We start from the raw sequence: 20,091 nt of genomic DNA, 5'->3' as shown, positions 1-20,091 counted from the left end.
TATTAATGGCGGCGGCTTGGAGCGCTCCAGTTGATTCGGCCGCTGGACCTGCTCTCTATGGCATTGTCCGCGTAGGTACAGTGTATAGATAGCGTAGATCTCCGCTCTTGTTGAATTGCTTTGCCTGTGTGGTGTCTCTGTACTCTAGACCTGTGCTAAAAAGAGGAGCTTCTGCTTCATAACATAAACGCCACGCGGACAAGCATAGTGAAACGTTGCAGCATGATTGCAACCGTAGTATGCATGTAGTGTGCAATTGCAAATAACGCGTCGCTTCCTTGTAGAAACGAGCCTTCCCGTTTGGGAATATCCGCCGCGCATCTAGTTTGGTTGTTCACCTGGAGTTGAGCTGTGGAACGTCGTACGTACCGCTTCACATCATGGACGGTATGGAGCACCTCACGATCAACGTACTTATCGTAGAACCACTTCGTGGGTTACCAACTGTACGGAAAGCCATCAAAGTGGTCACAAAGGCCGTCGAAGAGGACGAGAAGCGCAACTACCCCGCAGCCCTCCGTCTCTACGAGCAAGGCATCAAAGACTTTAATCGTGCCGTCAAAAAAGGCGAACTACGGACTGATCGATCGAAACAGATAATCCGAGACAAGTGCGTCGCGTACTCGGACAGGGCCGGATTGATCAAAGAGTACTTGTATGGAACAAGCGACAAGGAAGGACTCATCGACAGCGATGATGAGCGCCGGAAGAAGAGAAGATTTTGGCTGTGTTGTTAAACTTTGTGTTGGTTTATGGAAAATGTTCCGCGCGCATTTAGTGTGGGGTATGGTGCACGGAATTTTCGCCCTGTCGCGGATAGCCGGTGCAATGTTTCCATTCCTATGAAAGCTGTCACTCTTTCATGTTATACAGGTGTGACACGTACACTTCTGATCGCGATCGGGACCCATCCGGATCGAAATTCTCGACTGCGATTGGCTCTCTCGCGCATATTGTGCAAAGGAGCCAATCACGACCGAGAAATTCGATCCGAATCGGGCTTGATCGCGATCAAAAGTGCACCGTGTGCATCCGTACTAGCCAATGGCATAGCCAAGGGGTGCCACATCGGGCACGCAACTTCTTCGAAATTCATGCGACTTTTTCAACCCCCTCTCCCCCTGAAAAACTTTCTGTCCACGCCACTGTTACCAGCCGCATGTCTTTTGTGAGTGCTCTTTTATATTTATGAAACAAAAAAGGTCCGCAAAATAAAAACTTCTTTATTAACTTATAATGCTCTGAACATTCACTGTAAGGGTAGATGTTTAGCCATTTCGGTATTTCATAGCTACAGTAAATGCTGCAGAAGACAAGGACATCGTTGTTGTCATTCCTGTGTGCACTGTGATCGCTTTTACCATGACCATTTGCATGCGGTGAATTGTACAAAATGAATATTTAATCTCGCCAATGGAACACTAGGACTGTTTCACAGCTGTATGCAAGCACATAAGGGTGTCTTGCTCCCTGAAATTTCCGTACACCTCTAGAGCAGGCATCCAGATTTCCTGACAGCTTTTCATTAAAACCACAGCTAGGCCATGTAGCTGCTTACATTCTTATAGGTGCACTTCTTTTTCAGAGAAAGCTTAGCGGAATGGATTCTGGGGTGTTGCTTGCTAAAACCATGATTTGATTGTGAGGCACGCCATAGTGGCAGACTATAGAGACTGATTTTGACCGCCAGGAGATCTTTAGTGTGTCCCCAATGCAAAGGACACGAGAGTCGTTGCATTTCGCCCCCATCGAAACGCAGCCACCATGGCCGAAGTTTGATATCGCGACCTTGTGTTCATCAGCGCAACACCATAGCCACTAAGCTGCTGCAGCAGGCAGGAAATCTAGTTCTTTCAGCTGTTAGGCAAGTCATATTAAGTCATAGTGGCAGCCATTAGAATGAAAAGGCTCAACACTTCCTTCTATTGATCTCTCATGCTACCTCTCAAAGTGTCTGTAAAAGAAAATATTACTGCTTTATAATAATGTCACACCGTCAGATTCGATGAACTACTTTTGTTGATATGGACTGCTTTTAACTATAAGTACTGCTGTAACACACAAAGAAAACAGCACAAAATTTTTAAATAACTTGGGATGCAGGTTGACCGAGGGGCCCGATTTTTATTAGTCATATCACAAGAAGCCAGCAAATACTGACACCAACAAATACTGATTGGGATGCAGGTGATGCTTATGGTTACAAGCAATAGGAGTGGAGTGCTGGCTTCACCATCTGAGTTTTGTTGATTCTATGATAGTCTAGAAAGTGCATCTACTAGGGAACAAAATGTATATTCCCAGTTTCCACATTAATTTCCTATATGGAAACAAATTTTAAGCGGGCAGAAATATATTGTAACAAAACACCCATTACTGTAAACAAAGTGCTTCTGGTTTAGTGCCTAATCTATAAGAGAGAAGAAAATTTTTGTTTATTTTTGAGATTGGCCAAATTATTTGTTTGAGAAAGCAGAAATATAATATTGCGCATTAATGCAGACTGGGAAATTGTTTACTATACAGGCTGCAGATGCTTCAGATGATTTAGTAGACTCAAATGGTCACCACATAACTTTGTGTGACGGCACTTGCTTACCCAAAGTTTTTTTTAAGTCCTAGCTGGTGTAATGTCAAATAGAACTTTAACTTACAATGACTAGCAAAGTTATTCTTGTCTCTGAGAACCCTTTAGACTTAGATTATAATAATTAAATTTGGTGCTACTATAACAAAGAAGTGACGGTCAGCAAGGCGCATCACAGTGTTTTGTACAGAGCTAGTTTGTGCTGCTGCAGGGTTAGACTACCGCAACACATTTGACCCTTCCTGCCATCCGTTACGCTCTAAGTAAACACCTTAACGCTAGTCATCCAACCGTGCATATGGAATTGTGGTTAGTACATAGACCTTCAGACGCGAACAGCAGTCCCGAGAAAGTAAGCGGACCAATCACGTTCATTAGTTCATCGCGCTTTGTTTATAGTACGGTACACTGCAACATATTCGAGCAGCTATATCTGATATTTCCAACGAGAACACCACCACCATAATACCATCTGGACTTGGCAACCTGTGCGGCCCCATCTCCAAAGCAGTGCAGACGCATGCAGCACATGCTCTTTGTACCCAGTACAGCAGTCTAGGTACAAGGTGTCCTCGCCCTTGCTGGTAAGGTCCATACCTGGGATCACGCCAACAATCTTGAGGGTTGAAGCGCACTATTATAACCACTACTCCACGGCTGCTTTGAGCACGCAAGCGTGTTTGCTATTTGCACTGGGTGCTGAGAAACATAGACGGTTTGCAATCAGGCTCATCTGTTGTACCATATTGCATTGTTGACAATTATGCAATTTCTGCAGCTGCTGGTCTCATTGTGCTGAAACGTAATCTTCCTTTAATGCACCAATGTTTGCCTGTGCTGCACATATACTGTTTGTTGTTCACAGTGCAGCAAATGCACAAGAAATGTACCAGTTGTAGTGGCAAGCATGGTCAAAGGGGAGTACTGACGTGCAGTTTGTAACGTCATTTCTTTTTTGTATTAAATGAAGGTTCAAGCCCAGTAAACACTACAAGATATCCTGGCAAGCATAAGAGCGCCGTACATAATTTACCATACTGGTTCCTACAAGCCAGTTTCTGTTCTGGTACCCGGTTGTTGGACATGTCATGACATTGTGACAGACTGGCTTGCTCCGTTTGCATTTGCTGTGGCTGCTGCAGACGAATGCAGCCAGAAGAAATGCACACAGCACTCTTGGGATGCAATCTACAACAGTTCGGAAAGCAGACCGTTTGCTTGGCGTAGGATGACTGAAAAAATTGTGCTTTCATTATTGAAAGCGCTATTCTGACCAATCACGTGAGGCCAAGTGAACAGTGTACTTTCCAAACCGGTATAAGGTGACACCGCAGTTTGATTTTTCGTTAGCAATATCATCATATGTGGCCTCAATGCTATGTGGCATCAGTAAATCTTACTCTGTGTCATGACGATGTTGACTGTCTGCAACATTTAGACAGTCACCTGGAAATTGGTACAAGGACTACAGTAAGTACATTTTTGACACCTTGAACTTTACAGGTGACACTTCTTGTTTTGAGGAAATGACAACATATTCTTCCATAAATATGTACTCACATAGATCAGAGATGAACAGAAACATCAAAATTTCAACATGCAGAAGTGCATCTTACATTTTTTACGAACATGTACTTTTCTGGATAAATGAAATGGGAACAAGTTAAAGGTAAGTAGAATGCATTCTTTTCTTTGTGTTTTCCCTAATTGACTTGATAGCTGCACCATTTCAACCTACTATAAGCTTAATTTAAGAGTTCATTATTTTGGCAACAGCATAATTACAATTCCAAATCACTCATGGTACGTGTCACGTGTTCTGCTTTATAATTTCATGTCCGTGTTTCAGTTGTCGACTACTATTGTACACAGTTGGGCGCATACAGTATAACAATGGTCAAAACCTCTTGAATAAATCAATGAAGCAGTTAATTGAATATCTTTGTGTTCTACGTGTCGCATTGTAAATCTGAACACATTTTATTATGCCAGTTCTAGCAGCAGGGCCACCTAAAGATATCCTGAAATACAACTCATTTGTCCAAGCATTCTGGGGCTTGCTTTAAATATATGATATTCATTAAACCAAAAAGGATGGCTGCTTGGGCTGGTTAGTGACACATTACTTCAGACAATGAAAAACCCTTCTTAGTGCGCAAAGCATTGAAGGAGAGGTTCCTTCAGCTTTTCGCTCACTAAACAGGTTTCTTTTTGAAGTAATGGTTCATTAAACCGCAAAAGATGGCACTAAACTGGCAGAAGTCGCACAAAGGTAGTGAAATTAACCAAGTGCGATGAACAATAAAGGCGTGCTTCCTATTAGTGCAAAATGGGCAAATGTACAATGCTAATATAATTCTCTACGATGTGCTTTGGTCTTTTTTTGGTCCGCAGCCATGTACCCTGACCATATTTCTTTTTTTAAACGATAAGAACCACACTTCTGATAGCTGATGACATTCAAACTTTGTGTTCCCACACAAAGTTTGAACGCCATCACTTGTCAGTTCTTACACCAGTGCAACGATGAGTGCTGTCAATAATTTACTCTTTAATGGCAACAACATCGTTACAACAAGCCACAGTAGCACAAGGAACATAGCTTGGACCAGTGAGCTTTCTTTTTACTGTTGCTGGAATTTTTATAGAGGCTTGTATCGCACAGTGCAAGCATAATATAAATGATGTTTTCTCGTTTCTGTTGTACTGAGTACATAAAAAATGGCTCTGAAGCTACTCCCCACAGCTCAAGTTAAACCTATTGCAGTGCCATGTTCGCATCTGCACATGCATACCGATATAATGAAGCTTTACTGTTTGACATTTGATAATAATGTTTCATATTTCATACGTATGTTTAGTTTAGCCCTAGGTGAGCACATTTTCGCAGAAGAATATAGTTTTTTTTTTTTCTCCTCTCTCTCTAAAGCAAGGAGCGGTACTGCAAGGCACGAAGGGTGCCTCATGGGAGTCCCATGAGAAAGGAGTGGTCGAACGTGCTCGACAATACACTTCCAAGTCAATAGTCGCCATGACCTCAGATAGCCATTGATGAAAGCTAGATCAAGTGCATATCTGAACTTGTTAGTTCGGGAGGCTGAAATGAGGTTGGAAGCGCTTGCCTCACGACTTGCCAAAGTGATCCTGGTCTGTGCAGCGAGGCCACCGCCTCTGGTCATTTAGACCCACCCGAGTGTGTAGACACACCTGAAGAGGTGTCTAGCTCTCAAGTGTAATTGGTAAAGGACAGTGGGCTTTAGTGGCATTTGTCCAGAGGCATAATTTAACCTATAACCACTAGGATTATGTATTTTATTATTTTATGGACAGGAGCCTTTATTTGCTGTTAACTGTTATGTGATGAAAGTTACAAGCTGACATCAGTTGTTTAAAGTATAGTTAAACAAGGTTAAAAAAAATGGACAATGTAGTTCTTGGAATGTAAGCGTGGTTATAAACAATGGTTATGCCAGCAGCCACAATCTAACAATGTTTAAGTGCATAATGTGCTACTGCCCACATACTTTTATGTCACTCGCTCAATGGAAAAATGAGTGATCTTGAACACTCTGGTATATACTGCAATGTCTCCAACTTGTAATTAAACAAAGCATACCACCCATAATTATGTTGTACTAATTTATAGACAAAAACGAGCCTAGGTCGGTGCCCTCACTCATGAGTGCACTCACTTGCACTCACTTCAAAGGCATGAGTGGGAGTGAGTGCCATTGAGTGTGAGTGGAGCTGAGTGCAAATACGGGGGCCGTTTTTTTTTCAACCTCCGATAGGCTATAAATAAAAGACAAGTTCATCTAAAACAATAAATTTATTACCAAAAGATTAGTACAGTTGCGGTTACTTTTCGACATAATCACCGAAGATATTGAGGCATTTGTCATATCTGTGGACAAGCTTTGCAATACCCTCTTCAAAAAAAGTTGCCGCCAATGAATTCAAGTAGTCCTTGACGTTGGTTTGAAGGTCGCCATTGGTTTGAAAGCGCTTCCCACCAAGCCACGTCTTCAGTCCAGGAAAAAGATGAAAGTCACAGGGTGATAAGTCTGGACTGTATGGCGGATGATCGAAAATGTCCCATCCAAATTGTTCGAGAAGCCGTTGAGTTGCTCCAGCAGCGTGTGGACGGGCATTGTCATGGATCAGAACAACTCCAGCGGTCAGCTTTCCTCTTCGTTTGTTCTGAATGGCTCTACGCAAACGTCGTAAAGTTTCACAATAAACAGCTTCAGTGATTGTGGTTCAGGGCTCCATAAACTCCACAAGCAACACACCTTGTTGATCTTAAAACACAGCAGCCATGGTCTTTCTGTTGTTGAATGTTTTTTTTTTTTAATTTCTTTGGTTTGTTTGGTGAGTTTGAATGCATCCATTGTTGTGATTGTCGTTTTGTTTCCGGTGTGTCGTATTGAATCCAGGTTTCATCCCCAGTCACGATTGATTTCAAAAGGTTGTCTCCTTCATCCTGATAATGCTCAAGGAACTCCAAAGCTGATGCCATTCGTCGAGTTTTGTGGCCGTCCGTCAACATTTTTGGGACCCAACGTGCACAAAGTTTTTTGTAGCGTAACCGTTCAGTAACAATAGAGTACAAAACAGACCTTGAAACTTGTGGAAATTCCGTAGATAAAGCAGTAATGGTGAATCTGCGGTTTTCTTTAACCATTCTGTCAACTCGTTGAACCAGGTCATCTGAAACGACAGATTTGCGTCCTTGGCCCCCTTAATCATGCACATCATTACATCCATCTTTAAAATTTCGACACCATTCACGCACAACACCATCACTCATGGAGTATTTCCCATACACTCGACTCATTCTTTGATGGATTTCTGCAGCACAATGGCATTCAGCCTGTAGAAAACGAATAACACTTCGCAATTCACACTTGGCGGGAGCAACAATAATGGCAGCCATGTTTACGTGGCTGTAGCACAATGCCGACTGACGCCTGAATGTCAACAATGGCGGAGTGTGTAGTGCGAGAGCTGCGCAGTTGCCTACAGCGCACGTCCGCTTTCTGCTGCCCGCGTAGCGCCTGCACGGAGCGATCGGAGGTTGAAAAAAAAACGGCCCTCGTACAAGTTAGTGCCAGTGAGTGTGAGTGGAGGTGAGTGCAAGTGTGAGTGAGTTTTAAATTTTGCCTTTATGGTGCATGCATTACGCATGATTTAGCGAACTTCTCAGGTAATAATTTCCAGGCTTTTACTTTCCAAAACTACGATATGATTAAGAGGTATGCCGCAGTGACGGACTCCAGATTAACGTTAAACCCCTGAGGTTCTGGCGTTCTGCCCCCATTGAAATGCGAGCGTCTGCGAGCGTGTGTTGTGGGCACCTGTTTGTATGTAGCGTACCAGCGCGTCCGCTGAGGCCGATTTGTTTTGGAAACGCGGAGTCGCCCGTGTATATGTGCTCTTAAAGTCCAGGAAATAAGGCCCAGGAATGAGGGAATGCTTGGGAATCGTATGGTTTCGTCATATTTTTTGTGTGGTACTGTTTGTGACGAATCTGCAATTTTCTACGCCATGTATGTAAATAGCAAATTGCTTTTATTTGTGATACCTCCAAATCACCACTTTCGCACGTTTCGCCTCTACACCAGCTTTTTTTTTTTTCCTATAAGGTGTTAACACCAAAATGACACATGTTTGTAATTTACTGTTTTCAGCTGACGCCGTCCGCGGTGGAGCTTCGTACAGGAACTACTGTTGCTTACCTCGTGCCACGTTGGATAAAATGCACAAAAAGCGCTGAATGAGCAAAATAAACATTTTCTCATTTGACAAGGCGTCTTGCGTCTACTTTATGAAATTGCATGTCGAACAGATTGGATGGAGGATTGTAAAGATCGTTCGCAGTCATCTTTGCTTAACAAAACGGTTCCGCACCAAAACCACGCCCACTTAAACACCAGAAGCAAAAAAAAATGGCTGTGGCTTAGGTAAGGTTAAGCCCAGGATGCGAAGCATACTAGCCTTTATTTTAGTTGTTGAACCACTGTTTAGCCTGGTGAACTGCTGTTGCTTGGCTATATTTGGTTCGGCTAGACGAAGAAACAACTCATGCATTACTTCTTCGCCTTCAAGAGTGGAACGCGACAGCGTTCCCGTCGACCCGCCAAGGGGTGTAAGACAATGGGCTACAGGGCAGCGACTACGCGCCCCGCATTGGACGCGGTGAGCGTCGAGCAAAGCAGCGTTCGGCGCGGCAACGAAATGTGCGCCTGAGCAAGAGACGCACGCCTTAGAAACAGCGCGTTTCTAAGGCAACACCGCATTCACTAGAGGCGCTTTTGTACCGCTTTGAAGCGTTGTACTCGTGGCTCAGTGGTAGCGTCTCCGTCCCACACTCCGGAGACCCTGGTTCGATTCCCACCCAGCCCGTCTTGCAAGAGTTGAGCCAAAGCCACTTCTCCTCTGTCGTGACGTCACGGTGTCACGTGATTTCATGGTCACCGCCGCACCTGAGGAGCTGGGTTGAGCCCTCGTAATATGCTTCGCATAAAAAGAAAATAAAGGGGAAATGCCGCGCCAATAAGAGCAGCCATCGTAACGCGTTTATTTGCGTTCAAAACACGCGCACCAGAAACCGGAAGTGTGGTTCGGGTATTAATGGCGGTGGCTTGGAGCGCTCCAGTTGATTCGGCCGCTGGACCTGCTCTCTATGGGATTGTCCGCTTAGGTCTCCGCTCTTGTTGAATTTCTTTCCCTTTGTTGTGTGTCTGTACTCTAGACCTGTGCTAAAAAGAGGAGCTTCTGCTTCATAATATAAACGCCACGCGGACAAGAATATTGAAACGTTGCAGCATGATTGCAACCGTAGTGTGCAATTGCAAATAACCCGTCGCTTCCTTGTAGAAGAGGGCCAACCCGTTTGCGAATATCCGCCGCGCACCTGGAGTTGAGCTGTGGAACGTCGTTCGTACCGTTTCACATCATGGACAGTACGAAGAACGTCACGATCAACGTATTTATCTTAGAACCACTTCGTCTGCTCCCAACTGTACGGAAAGCCGTCCAAGTGGTCACAAAGGCCGTCAAAGAGGACGAGAAGCGCAACTACCCCGCAGCCCTCCGCCTCTACGAGCAAGGCATCAAAGACTTTAATCGTGCCGACAAGAAAGGCGAACTACGGACTGATCAATCGAAACAGGTAATCCGAGACATGTGCGCCAATTACTCGGACAGGGTCCGATTTATCAGAGAGTACCTGTATGGAAACAGCGACAAGGAAGGACTCATCGACAGCGATGATGAGCGCCGGAAGAAGAGAAGATTTTGGCTGTGTTGTTAAACTTTGTGTTGGTTTATGGAAAATGTTCCGCGCGCATTTAGTGTGGGGTATGGTGCACGGAATTTTCGCCCTGTCGCGGATAGCCGGTGCGATGTTTCCATTCCTGTGAAAGCTGTCACTCTTTCATGTTATACAGGTGTGACACGTACACTTCTGATCGCGATCGGGACGGATCCGGATCGAAATTCTCGACTGCGATTGGGCGCATTTGTGCAAAGGAGCCAATCACGACCGATAAATTCGACCCGGATCGGGCTTGATCGCGATCAAAAGTGCACCGTGTGACATCCGTATTACTAGCCAGTGGCTTAGCCAAGGGGTGGCACACCGGGCACGCAACTCCTCCGAAATTTATGCGGCTTTTCCAACCCCCTCTCCTTCTCAAAAACTTTCTGTCCACGCCACTGTTACCAGCCGCTTGTCTTTTGTGAGTGCTCTTTTGTATTATGAAACAAAAGAAGTCCGCAAAATAAAAACTTCTTTATTAACTTATAATGCTCTGCACATTCACTGTAAGCGTAGATGCTTAGCCATTTTGGTATTTCATACCTACAGTAAATGCTGCAGAAGACAAGGACATCGTTGTTGTCATTCATATGTGCACTGTGATCACTTTTACCATATGACCATTTGCATGCAGTGAATTGTACAAAATGAATATTTAGTCTCGCCAATGAAACACTAGGACTGTTTCACAGCTGTATGCAAGCACATAAGGGTGTCTTGCTCCCTGAAATTTCCGTACACCTCTAGAGCAGGCATCCAGATTTCCTGAACAGCTTTTCATTAGAACCACAGCTAGGCCATGTAGCTGCTTACATTTTCATAGGTGCACTTCTTTTTCAGAGAAAGCTTAGCGGAATGAATTCTGGGGTGTTGCTTGCTAAAACCACGATTTGATTGTGAAGCACGCCATAGTGGCAGACTACGGACTGATTTTGACCGCCAGGAGATCTTTAGTGCGTCCCCAATGCAAAAAACACGAGAATTGTTGCATTTCGCCCCCATCGAAATGCAGCCGCCACGGCTGAAGTTTGATATCGCGACCTTGTGTTTACCAGTGCAACACCATAGCCACTAAGCTGCCGCAGCAGGCAGAAAATCTAGTTCTTTCAGCTGGTAGGCAAGTCGCATTAAGTCATAATGGCAGCCATTAGAATGAAAAGGCTCAACACTTCCTTCTATTGATCTCTCATGCTACCTGTCAAGGTGTCTGTAAAAGAAAATATTACTGCTTTTTAATAATGTCACACCATCAGATTCGATGAACTACCTTTGTTGATATGGACTGCTTTTAACTATAAGTACTGCTGTAACATTCAAAGCAAACAGCACAAAATTTTTAAATAACTTGGGATGCAGGTTGACCGAGGGGCCCGATTTTTATTAGTCATATCACAAGAAGCCAGCAAATACTGACACCAACAAATACTGATTATGATGCAGGTGATGCTTATGGTTACAAGCAGTAGGAGTGGAGTGCTGGCTCCACCATCCGAGTTTTGTTGATTCTATGACAATCTAGAAAGTGCATACACTAGGGAACAAGATGTATATTCCCAGTTTCCACATTAATTTCCTTTATGGAAACACATTTTAGGCAGGCAGAAATATATTGTAACAAAACACCCATTACTGTAAACAAAGTGCTTCTGGTTTAATGCCTAATTTATAAAAGAGAAGAAAATTTTAGTTTATTTTTGAGATTGGCCAAATTATTTGTTTGAGAAAGCAGAAATATAATTTTGCGCATTAATGCAGACTGGGAAATTATTTACTATACAGGCTGCAGATGCTTCAGATGATTTAGTAGACACAAATATTCACCACGTAACTTTGTGTGACGGCACTTGCTTACCCAAAGTTTTTTTTAAGTCCTAGCTGGTGTAATGTCAAATAGAACTTTAACTTACAATGACTAGCAAAGTTATTCTTGTCTCTGAGAACACTTTAGATTGAGATTATAATAATTAAATTTGGTGCTACTGCAACAAAGAAGTGCCGGTCAGCCAGGCGCATCACAGTGTTTTGTACAGAGCTAGTTTGTGCTGCTGCAGGGTTAGACTACCGCAACGCATTTGACCCTTCCTGCTATTCCTTACATTCTAAGTAAACACCTTTACGCTAGTCATCCAACCGCGCATTTGGAATTGTGGTTAGTTTGAGAACTTCAGATGCAAACAGCAGTCCCGAGAAAGTAAGCGGACCAATCACGTTCATTAGTTCATTGCGCTTTGTTTATGGTATGGTACACTGCAACATATTTGAGCAGCTATATCTGATATTTTCAACGAGAACACCATCACCATAATACCATCTGGACTTGGCAACCTGTGCGGCCCCCTCTCTAAAGCAGCGCAGACGCATGCAGCACATGCTCTTTGTACCCCAGTACAGCAGTCTAGGTACAAGGTGTCCTCGCCCTTGCTGGTAAGGTCCATACCTGGGATCACGCCAACAATCTTGTGGGTTGAAGCGCACTATTATAACCACTACTCCACGGCTGCTTTGAGCACGCAAGCGTGTTCGCTACTTGCACTGGGTGCTGAGAAACATAGACGGTTTGCAATCAGGCTCATCTGTTGTACCATATTGCATTGTTGACCATTATGCAATTTCTGCAGCTGCTGGTCTCATTGTGCTGAAACGTTATCTTCCTTTAATGCACCAATGTTTGCCTGTGCTGCAAATATACTGTTTGTTCACAGTGCAGCAAATGCACAAGAAATGTACCAGTTGTAGAGGCTAGCATGGTCAAAGGGGAGTACTGATGTGCAGTTTGTAACATCATTTCTTTTTTGTATTAAATGAAGGTTCAAGCCCACTAAACACTACAAGATATCCTGGCAAGCATAAGAGCGCCGTACGTAATTTACCATACTGGTTCCTACAAGCCAGTTTCTGTTCTGGTACCCAGTTGTTGGACATGTCATGACATTGTGACAGACTGGCTTGCTCCGTTTGCATTTGCTGTGGCTGCTGCAGACGAATGCAGCCAGAAGAAATGCACACAGCACTCTTGGGATGCAATCTACAACAGTTCGGAAAGCACACCGTTTGCTTGGCCTGGCATGACCAGCAGAAATTGTGCTTTCGTTATTGAAAGCACTATTTTGACCAATCACGTGAGGCCAAGTGAACAGTGTACTTTCCAAACTGGTATAAGGTGACACGGCGGTCTGATGTTTCGTTAGCAATATCATCATATGTGGCCTTAATGCTATGTGGCATCAGTAAATCTTGCTCTGTGTCATGACGATGTTGACTGTATGCAACATTTAGACACTCGCCTGGAAATGGTACAAGGACTACAATAACTCCATTTTTGACATCTTGAACTTTACAGGTGACACTTGTTGTTCTGAGGAAATGACAACATATTCTTCCATAAATATGTACTCACATAGACCAGAGATGAACAGAAACATCAAAATTTCAACATGCAGAAGTGCATCTTACATTTTTTACGAACATGTACTTTTCCGGATAAATGAAATGGGAACAAGCTAAAGGTAAGTAGAATGCATTATTTTCTTTGTGTTTTCCCTAAATGACTCGATGTCAGCACCATTTCAACCTACTATACGTTTAATTTAAGACTTCATTATTTTGGCAACAGCATATTTACAATTCCAAATCACTCATGGTAAGTGACACATGTTCTACTTTATAATTTCATGTCCGTATTTCAGTTGTCTACTCATGAGAAAGGGGTGGTCGTACGTGCTCAACAATACACTTCCAAGTCAATAGTCACCATGACCTCAGATAGCCATTGATGAAAGCTGGATCAAGTGCATATCTGAACTTTTTAGTTCGGGAGGCTGAAATGAGGTTGGAAGCGCTTGCCTCACGACTTGCCAAAGTGATCCTGGTCTGTGCAGCGAGGCCACCGCCTCTGGTCATTTAGACCCACCCGAGTGTGTAGACACACCTGAAGAGGTGTCTAGCTCTCAAGTGTAATTGGTAAAGGACAGTGGGCTTTAGATTAGCGGCATTTGTCCAGAGGCATAATTTAACCTATAACGACTAGGATTATGTATTTTATTATTTTATTGGCAGGAGCCTTTATTTGCTGTTAACTGTTATGGGATGAAAGTTACAAGCTGACATGAGCTGGTGAAAATATGGACAATGCAATTCTTTTTGAAATGTAAGCGTGGTTATAAACAATGGTTGTGCCAGCAACCACAATGTAACAGTGTTTAAGTGCATAATGTGCTACTACCCGCATACTTCTATGTCACTCGCTCAATGGAAATATGAGTGAACTTGAGCATTCTGGTATATGCTGCAATGTCTGCAACTTGTAATTAAAGAAAGCATCCCACCCATAATTATAGGTTGGCGCCCTCACTCATGAGTGCACTCACTCGCACTCACTTCAAAGGCATGAGTGCAAGTGAGTGCCATTGAATGTGAGTGGAGCTCAGTGCAAATGCAAGTGAGTGCCAGTGAGTGTGAGTGGAGGTGAGTGCAAGTGTGAGTGAGTTTAAAATTTTGCCTTCATGGTGCATGCATTACGCATGATTCAGCGAACTTCTCAGGTGATAATTTCCAGGCTTTTACTTTCCGAAACTACCACATGATTAAGAGGCATGCCGCAGTGGCAGACTCCAGATTAACATTAAACACCTGAGGTTCTGGCGTTCTGCCCCCATCGAAATGTGGTTACCACGGCCGGGGATTGAACCCGTGTCTTCGAGCTTAGCAGTGCTTCTTTTCAAATATAATGGCGCTTGGCAGAACCACAAGAATGGTCTCAAATGGTAGCAAAAACACAAAAGCCAACGGATTCTATTATGCTCAGTTCGATGTGCCTACTAGTGTAAATGCTAGAACTACGTATTCTGGGCTGTTCACCATGTTTGTGATATATTCCCATCCAAAAGTGCTATGGTAGCAAAGTGAAATAAAATCTGCAATATGTTCCAATCAACTAGTTTCTTCAGGACTGAAAAAAACTAAGCGTAGAGACATATCTCCTCATCCCAAACACCTTGCGGGCTTCCTGTCATCACTTCACCCTTGCCCTCCCACTTTCGGCGCTTGCTCGTGAGGTGTAGAGCAGCTTCCATAGAGTTATGCGAGTTTAGACATTAAATAAGTTCTGCTGTTTGCACGTATGTTTTTATCGTATTTCATATTGTGTAATACTTGAGAAACAATGGGAGAGTGCTGTTAACCTGCCCGAAGCAAGTGATTTTAGCGCATTTTGGCAGAATATCTTCGTTTCTTCGTTTCTTTTTTTTCTTTTGTCGCGTTGTGTTGGCTGTCCGCTGCTAATCAGAAGCGTTTTGAATCATGGTCACTTTCTCTAGCCGTGCCAAACTTGCATATACCACATTGCTGTAGTTTGTACAGTTTTGCCGTGTTCTCGGCATTTATTGTGCGAATGGTTCTTCTGCTGAATCCTCGTTGTGAGGCGGGCGAGGGGTGGAAAAAATATTTCCTTTCCTGAAGCGCAAAGAGTGCGGATTGAATGCACTCAAGCAGGCGAACAGAAGTCGTGTAGCGTTTATTTATATATTTAGGAATACTGCCGATCTCACATGAGATCATTGCAGAGAGAGCATACATATAGATACAAAAGAAGCACAATAACGTAATTTATACAATGGAAAACACTAAAATACTAGCAGAATTAATATATGAAATTATTATTAGCAGTACGCTTGGTATGACTAAAAAATACAAATCACGAAAAATACAATGACAGGATGCGCAATGATGAGATCAGATTAATCAACCACAATCCCGATACAAGTTTTTAAAAAAAATTGTTCACAGAAACTGTTCAGCATGTACATTAATTTCCAACATAGCTTATTTTACGCTTCACTTGTGTGGCAATTGTTAGCGCGAGTGCAATGCGCAGAGACATTCAAAATCAGGCTTGGGAAGACCTTTGCAGACGGCGCCGAAGGGCCAAGGAGTGCAATGCTCCTCGGCTTTAGGCTTGGCTTCCAATGGCCATGTCGCCGAGACATGACCGTTGGAAGTCATGCAAGCCGTGTGTGTGCGTGCGTGCGTGTACCAGCGGCGCCTACTCTTCCTTCCGGATGCTCACCCCTTCTCCCTGTCTGCCGACGAGTTGGCGTAGGGTGCTTGCAGATGCACACATGAGACGGTTATGCCCGTTTATGGTCTGATCTTGCACCTGCGTTCCTGATTGGACCAAACCGTGCTAGTATGACCTAGAATACTGGGAAGGTAAAGCTTGTTCGGAGAACTGCCCCACTGCTTTGCCGCACCCACGGGCTTTCTCTGCTCTGGAAGCTGTGCCAAAGCGGCGGGTGTCTGCTGTGCACTTGATATTTGGTCGCTATTAGCCAACATTGCGATAATTACGCTTCTATAATACACTACGTAATTGCAAGATAATACTGCAGTGACTCGCCACACAGAGAACGTGTTTATGTGCTGTAAATGCAGAGATTTTGTATATTTCCTTCTATGCTTGCAGGTTTGTCACCGCAATGGTCTGCACTTATGGAACTGTTTGTGGGACACGTTCAGTGCACACTTCATTGTGAGCGGAGGTGTTTAGTTAAGTGTGGCATGACGAACGTAAATGTGCTGCAAAATATAATAAGCATGAGACGACGCGCATAACCAGGAGAACGAAGCAGATATAAACGGCTTGCTCATGCTAATGCTTTGCGCCTTTCATTTACTTTCTTTTATTTCATGCGTTGGATTTGCTTTACATGACCGCCTCCCGTGTTCTGCTGTTTCCTTCTTAAGGTTAAATTTAGCAATTTATTCTGTATGCTTGCCGGTTAGTACATAGCAACTATACTTGCTGATCAATTAATACATAGTTGTATTTACATAATGAAAAAAGACAACTTATGTGGACCTAAACTATTCACGTTTTACTGCCATGGAAGGCAATATCAGTACCGATATTTAAAGGTAATAGAAATACTTGCAGTGCATCAAAGGTGGTAATTTAATGCAAACACACATAACATCGTCATGCACAATAAATGCTTGCTAGTTTACGGAACAATCCTATGTTACGCAATATATTATGCTTATCCCACTGGCAGGCCATTCGCATATGATAGCATGAGAGAAGTTACATGTTCATTATTTATGAGAGGACTCCCAGATTATGAATATGGCTGTTGTAACAGTTGAACTTTCACATAATAAATGCGTGGACGGCTGGGCCAGTATAGTTATATATTCATTTCAATCTAGAAAAGGATAAATTTGTGTATAAATGCAAAATTACCTAAAAGGAGGAGGGGCTGGACAAGTGCAGATGCCGCAGATGTAAGATTCAATGCTTCTGACGGGCTGACCGGATTTCGCCACGTCATATCACCTCCAGACCTTGCTCCTTTCCCTCTTCTCATTGTGAGCTATCGTACGGTGCAATGTCGTCCCCACATTGCATCACCGCTCCTGATGTTTCTTTACTTTCTCTATTCTTTTCACTCATTCCGTAGTTACACGCCTCCGCCGCATTGCTAGGAACTGCATCATTGCATCAATGCAGAGCCAATGATGACCGCCATGTGAATCTCCGCATGGCTCCCATTTGTCGAGTTAATGCAGCCACTCTTTTCAACGCTAGCGCCAAGGTGCCCATCAGTTATGGCCCTTTTGGGGGGGGGGGGAGGGGGGGGGCAGGTGCAATGCTTTAGAAAAGTAGCGGTGCACATGGTTGTTTACGTCGTCATGGCAACAGGAACAGCTGCTGTGCAGCGCCTCCTCTCCAAAGCAGCTTCCTTAAAATTATTATAGCGACTTGTCTGGCTCGCTACCCATCTCCTCTACCTTTCCCCGTGTCATGTGCGCAGTTTTCTTTTTCTTTTGGCTGTGCCCGCGGCGCATTCTTTATGCATGCGTGCTACACCGTGCCATAACTTCTTTTTAATTCGAATACACACCTAATGGACAGCACGCCACGCGGAGTGCACAACTAATGCCAATGCGTCCTTCAAAGCATAAAGACGCATTGCAACTGTTTGTTCCAGACTCCAGTGCTGTGGAGATAAAACCCCGTACGGGATATAAAGAAAGAGCGCACTCCGCTGTAGATAAGAGCTCTGCTTCTAACTTTTCTAGTTGCTGGCATACACTACGGTGCTCTGCTGCTCGCTCGCCTGTAGCGATGCATTAGACCAGTTTGTTTTACGTAATCTCGTCTAAGTGCCGTTCCCTCCTCGAGGATCAACGAGGGGCAAGGTCTGAGCAAACGCTGTTGAAGTTGGCAGCCGCTCGAAGTTGTTAGGTAATTTAAATATAATGCGTTAGTAATGGAAGGACTAAGTTTATTCTGTTCCCTGATTGTTTTAAGGAAATATGAATATTTAAAGGATTTTAGTTAAAGGTGCATTCATGAGGTGTTCTAGAGCGCTTGTGGCGTGTTGACTTGGAACGATTCAAAGAACTTCGTACGGATGTGTCTATGGTTTTGTCAAAATGAATAAATTGAAACAAAAAGTTTAGCCACGCTAGTTTTGCCCTACTTTGCACTGTTAATAAACCAGCTCTTTTTAATAATTCAGTCGATGAATCCGTTAACTTGTATTTATTATAAATGAACCATATTGCCTTCCTCTGCACCCCCTCTTATGAGTTCTTTTGTGTGCATAAATCAACCAACACAGGCTTACTCCAGCACTGGTCGAACAAGCATTTTGTAGGCCAGCAGATTTGCATCCGCTGGTGCAAGATGAAGGCGTCTTCTCAGAAGGATGGGTCACTTTGGTGCTCAGCATATTTACAGCAGCAAGTATTTACACTTGATGTTATGTTGTTAAAATGGGTTTCCCATCAGAGATCATGTGTTAAAGTGACTCCTAAATATTTACCCTGAAATACACAAGTGACACGTGTGTCATTAACAATGTAAGTAAAATAAGATATCTGTTTCTTTCTACTTACTGATAGCATTACTTATCTTTGGGCATTTAGAGTCATCTGCCACTCCTGACAACAAGCAAAGGTAGAATTTTGTATAGGGTGATCATCATTGCAATTAATTTCGCGGCGCGAAAAACAATCATCAGCGAATAGACAGATGTCACCATGTAATTGGGAAGACAAACCGTTTACGTATATTAAAGATAAAACTGGGCCCAAAACACTGCCTTCTCGCACTCCGGTTGTTATAGGTGCTAAATTGGAAGCTTCGGTGTGAATATGCACGAATTGTGAGCGGCAGAGGGCAGCACACTCACTCATGAGTGCAGCCACTCACACTCACCTCCACTCACACTCACTGGCACTCGCACACACGTCCACTCACACTCACTGGCACTCACTCGCACTCATTTAAGAGGAATGAGTGCGAGTGAGTGTCATTGAGTGTGAGTAGAGGTGAGTACGAGTGAGGGCCAGTGAGTGTGAGTGGAGATGAGCGCAAATGCGAGTAAGTGCCAGTGAGTGCGACTGGAGGCGAGTGCCAGTGAGCGTGAGCAGAGGTGAGTGCGAGTGCAAGTGAGGGCCAGTGAATTTGAGTGGAGGCGAGTGCGAGTGACAGCCAGTGAGTGTGAGCTGAGGTGAGTGGAGGTGAGTGCAAGTTCGAGTGAGCGCTAGTGAGTGGAGGTGAGTGAGTGCCAGTGAGTGTGAGCGGAGGTGAGTGTGAGTGGAGCCGAGTGCGAATGCGACTGAGTGCCAGTGATTGCGAGTGGATGTGAGTGCAAGGGTGAGTAAGTGCCAGTGAGTGTGAGTGGAGGCGAGTGCCAGTGAGCGTGAGCAGAGGTGAGTGCGAGTGCAAGTGAGGGCCAGTGAATTTGAGTGGAGGTGAGTGCGAGTGACAGCCAGTGAGTGTGAGCTGAGGTGAGTGGAGGTGAGTGCAAGTTCGAGTGAGCGCTAGTGAGTGGAGGTGAGTGAGTGCCAGTGAGTGTGAGCGGAGGTGAGTGTGAGTGGAGCCGAGTGCGAATGCGACTGAGTGCCAGTGATTGCGAGTGGATGTGAGTGCAAGGGTGAGTAAGTGCCAGTGAGTGTGAGTGGAGGCGAGTGCCAGTGAGCGTGAGCAGAGGTGAGTGCGAGTGCAAGTGAGGGCCAGTGAATTTGAGTGGAGGTGAGTGCGAGTGACAGCCAGTGAGTGTGAGCTGAGGTGAGTGGAGGTGAGTGCAAGTTCGAGTGAGCGCTAGTGAGTGGAGGTGAGTGAGTGCCAGTGAGTGTGAGCGGAGGTGAGTGTGAGTGGAGCCGAGTGCGAATGCGA

At 44.2% G+C, this 20,091-nt stretch overlaps 2 protein-coding genes across 2 annotated transcripts; both read left to right on the top strand.

Moving 5' to 3' along the window:
• Positions 1-389: 389 nt before the first annotated feature.
• On the top strand, positions 390-737 carry LOC139059528 (vacuolar protein sorting-associated protein 4-like). Its single transcript, XM_070537949.1, has one exon. It carries the CDS (start codon positions 390-392, stop codon positions 735-737), a length of 348 nt encoding a protein of 115 aa, XP_070394050.1.
• Positions 738-9,545: 8,808 nt separating this feature from the next.
• LOC139059527 (vacuolar protein sorting-associated protein 4-like) lies at positions 9,546-9,902 on the top strand. Its single transcript, XM_070537947.1, has one exon. The coding sequence runs from the start codon at positions 9,546-9,548 to the stop codon at positions 9,900-9,902; it is 357 nt and encodes a 118-aa protein (XP_070394048.1).
• Positions 9,903-20,091: the final 10,189 nt, after the last annotated feature.

Source organism: Dermacentor albipictus, chromosome 4, assembly GCF_038994185.2.
Source record: "Dermacentor albipictus isolate Rhodes 1998 colony chromosome 4, USDA_Dalb.pri_finalv2, whole genome shotgun sequence".
NCBI lineage: Eukaryota > Metazoa > Arthropoda > Arachnida > Ixodida > Ixodidae > Dermacentor > Dermacentor albipictus.
Note: the sequence above shows the minus strand (reverse complement) of the source record. Positions and strands in the feature narration are given on the sequence as shown.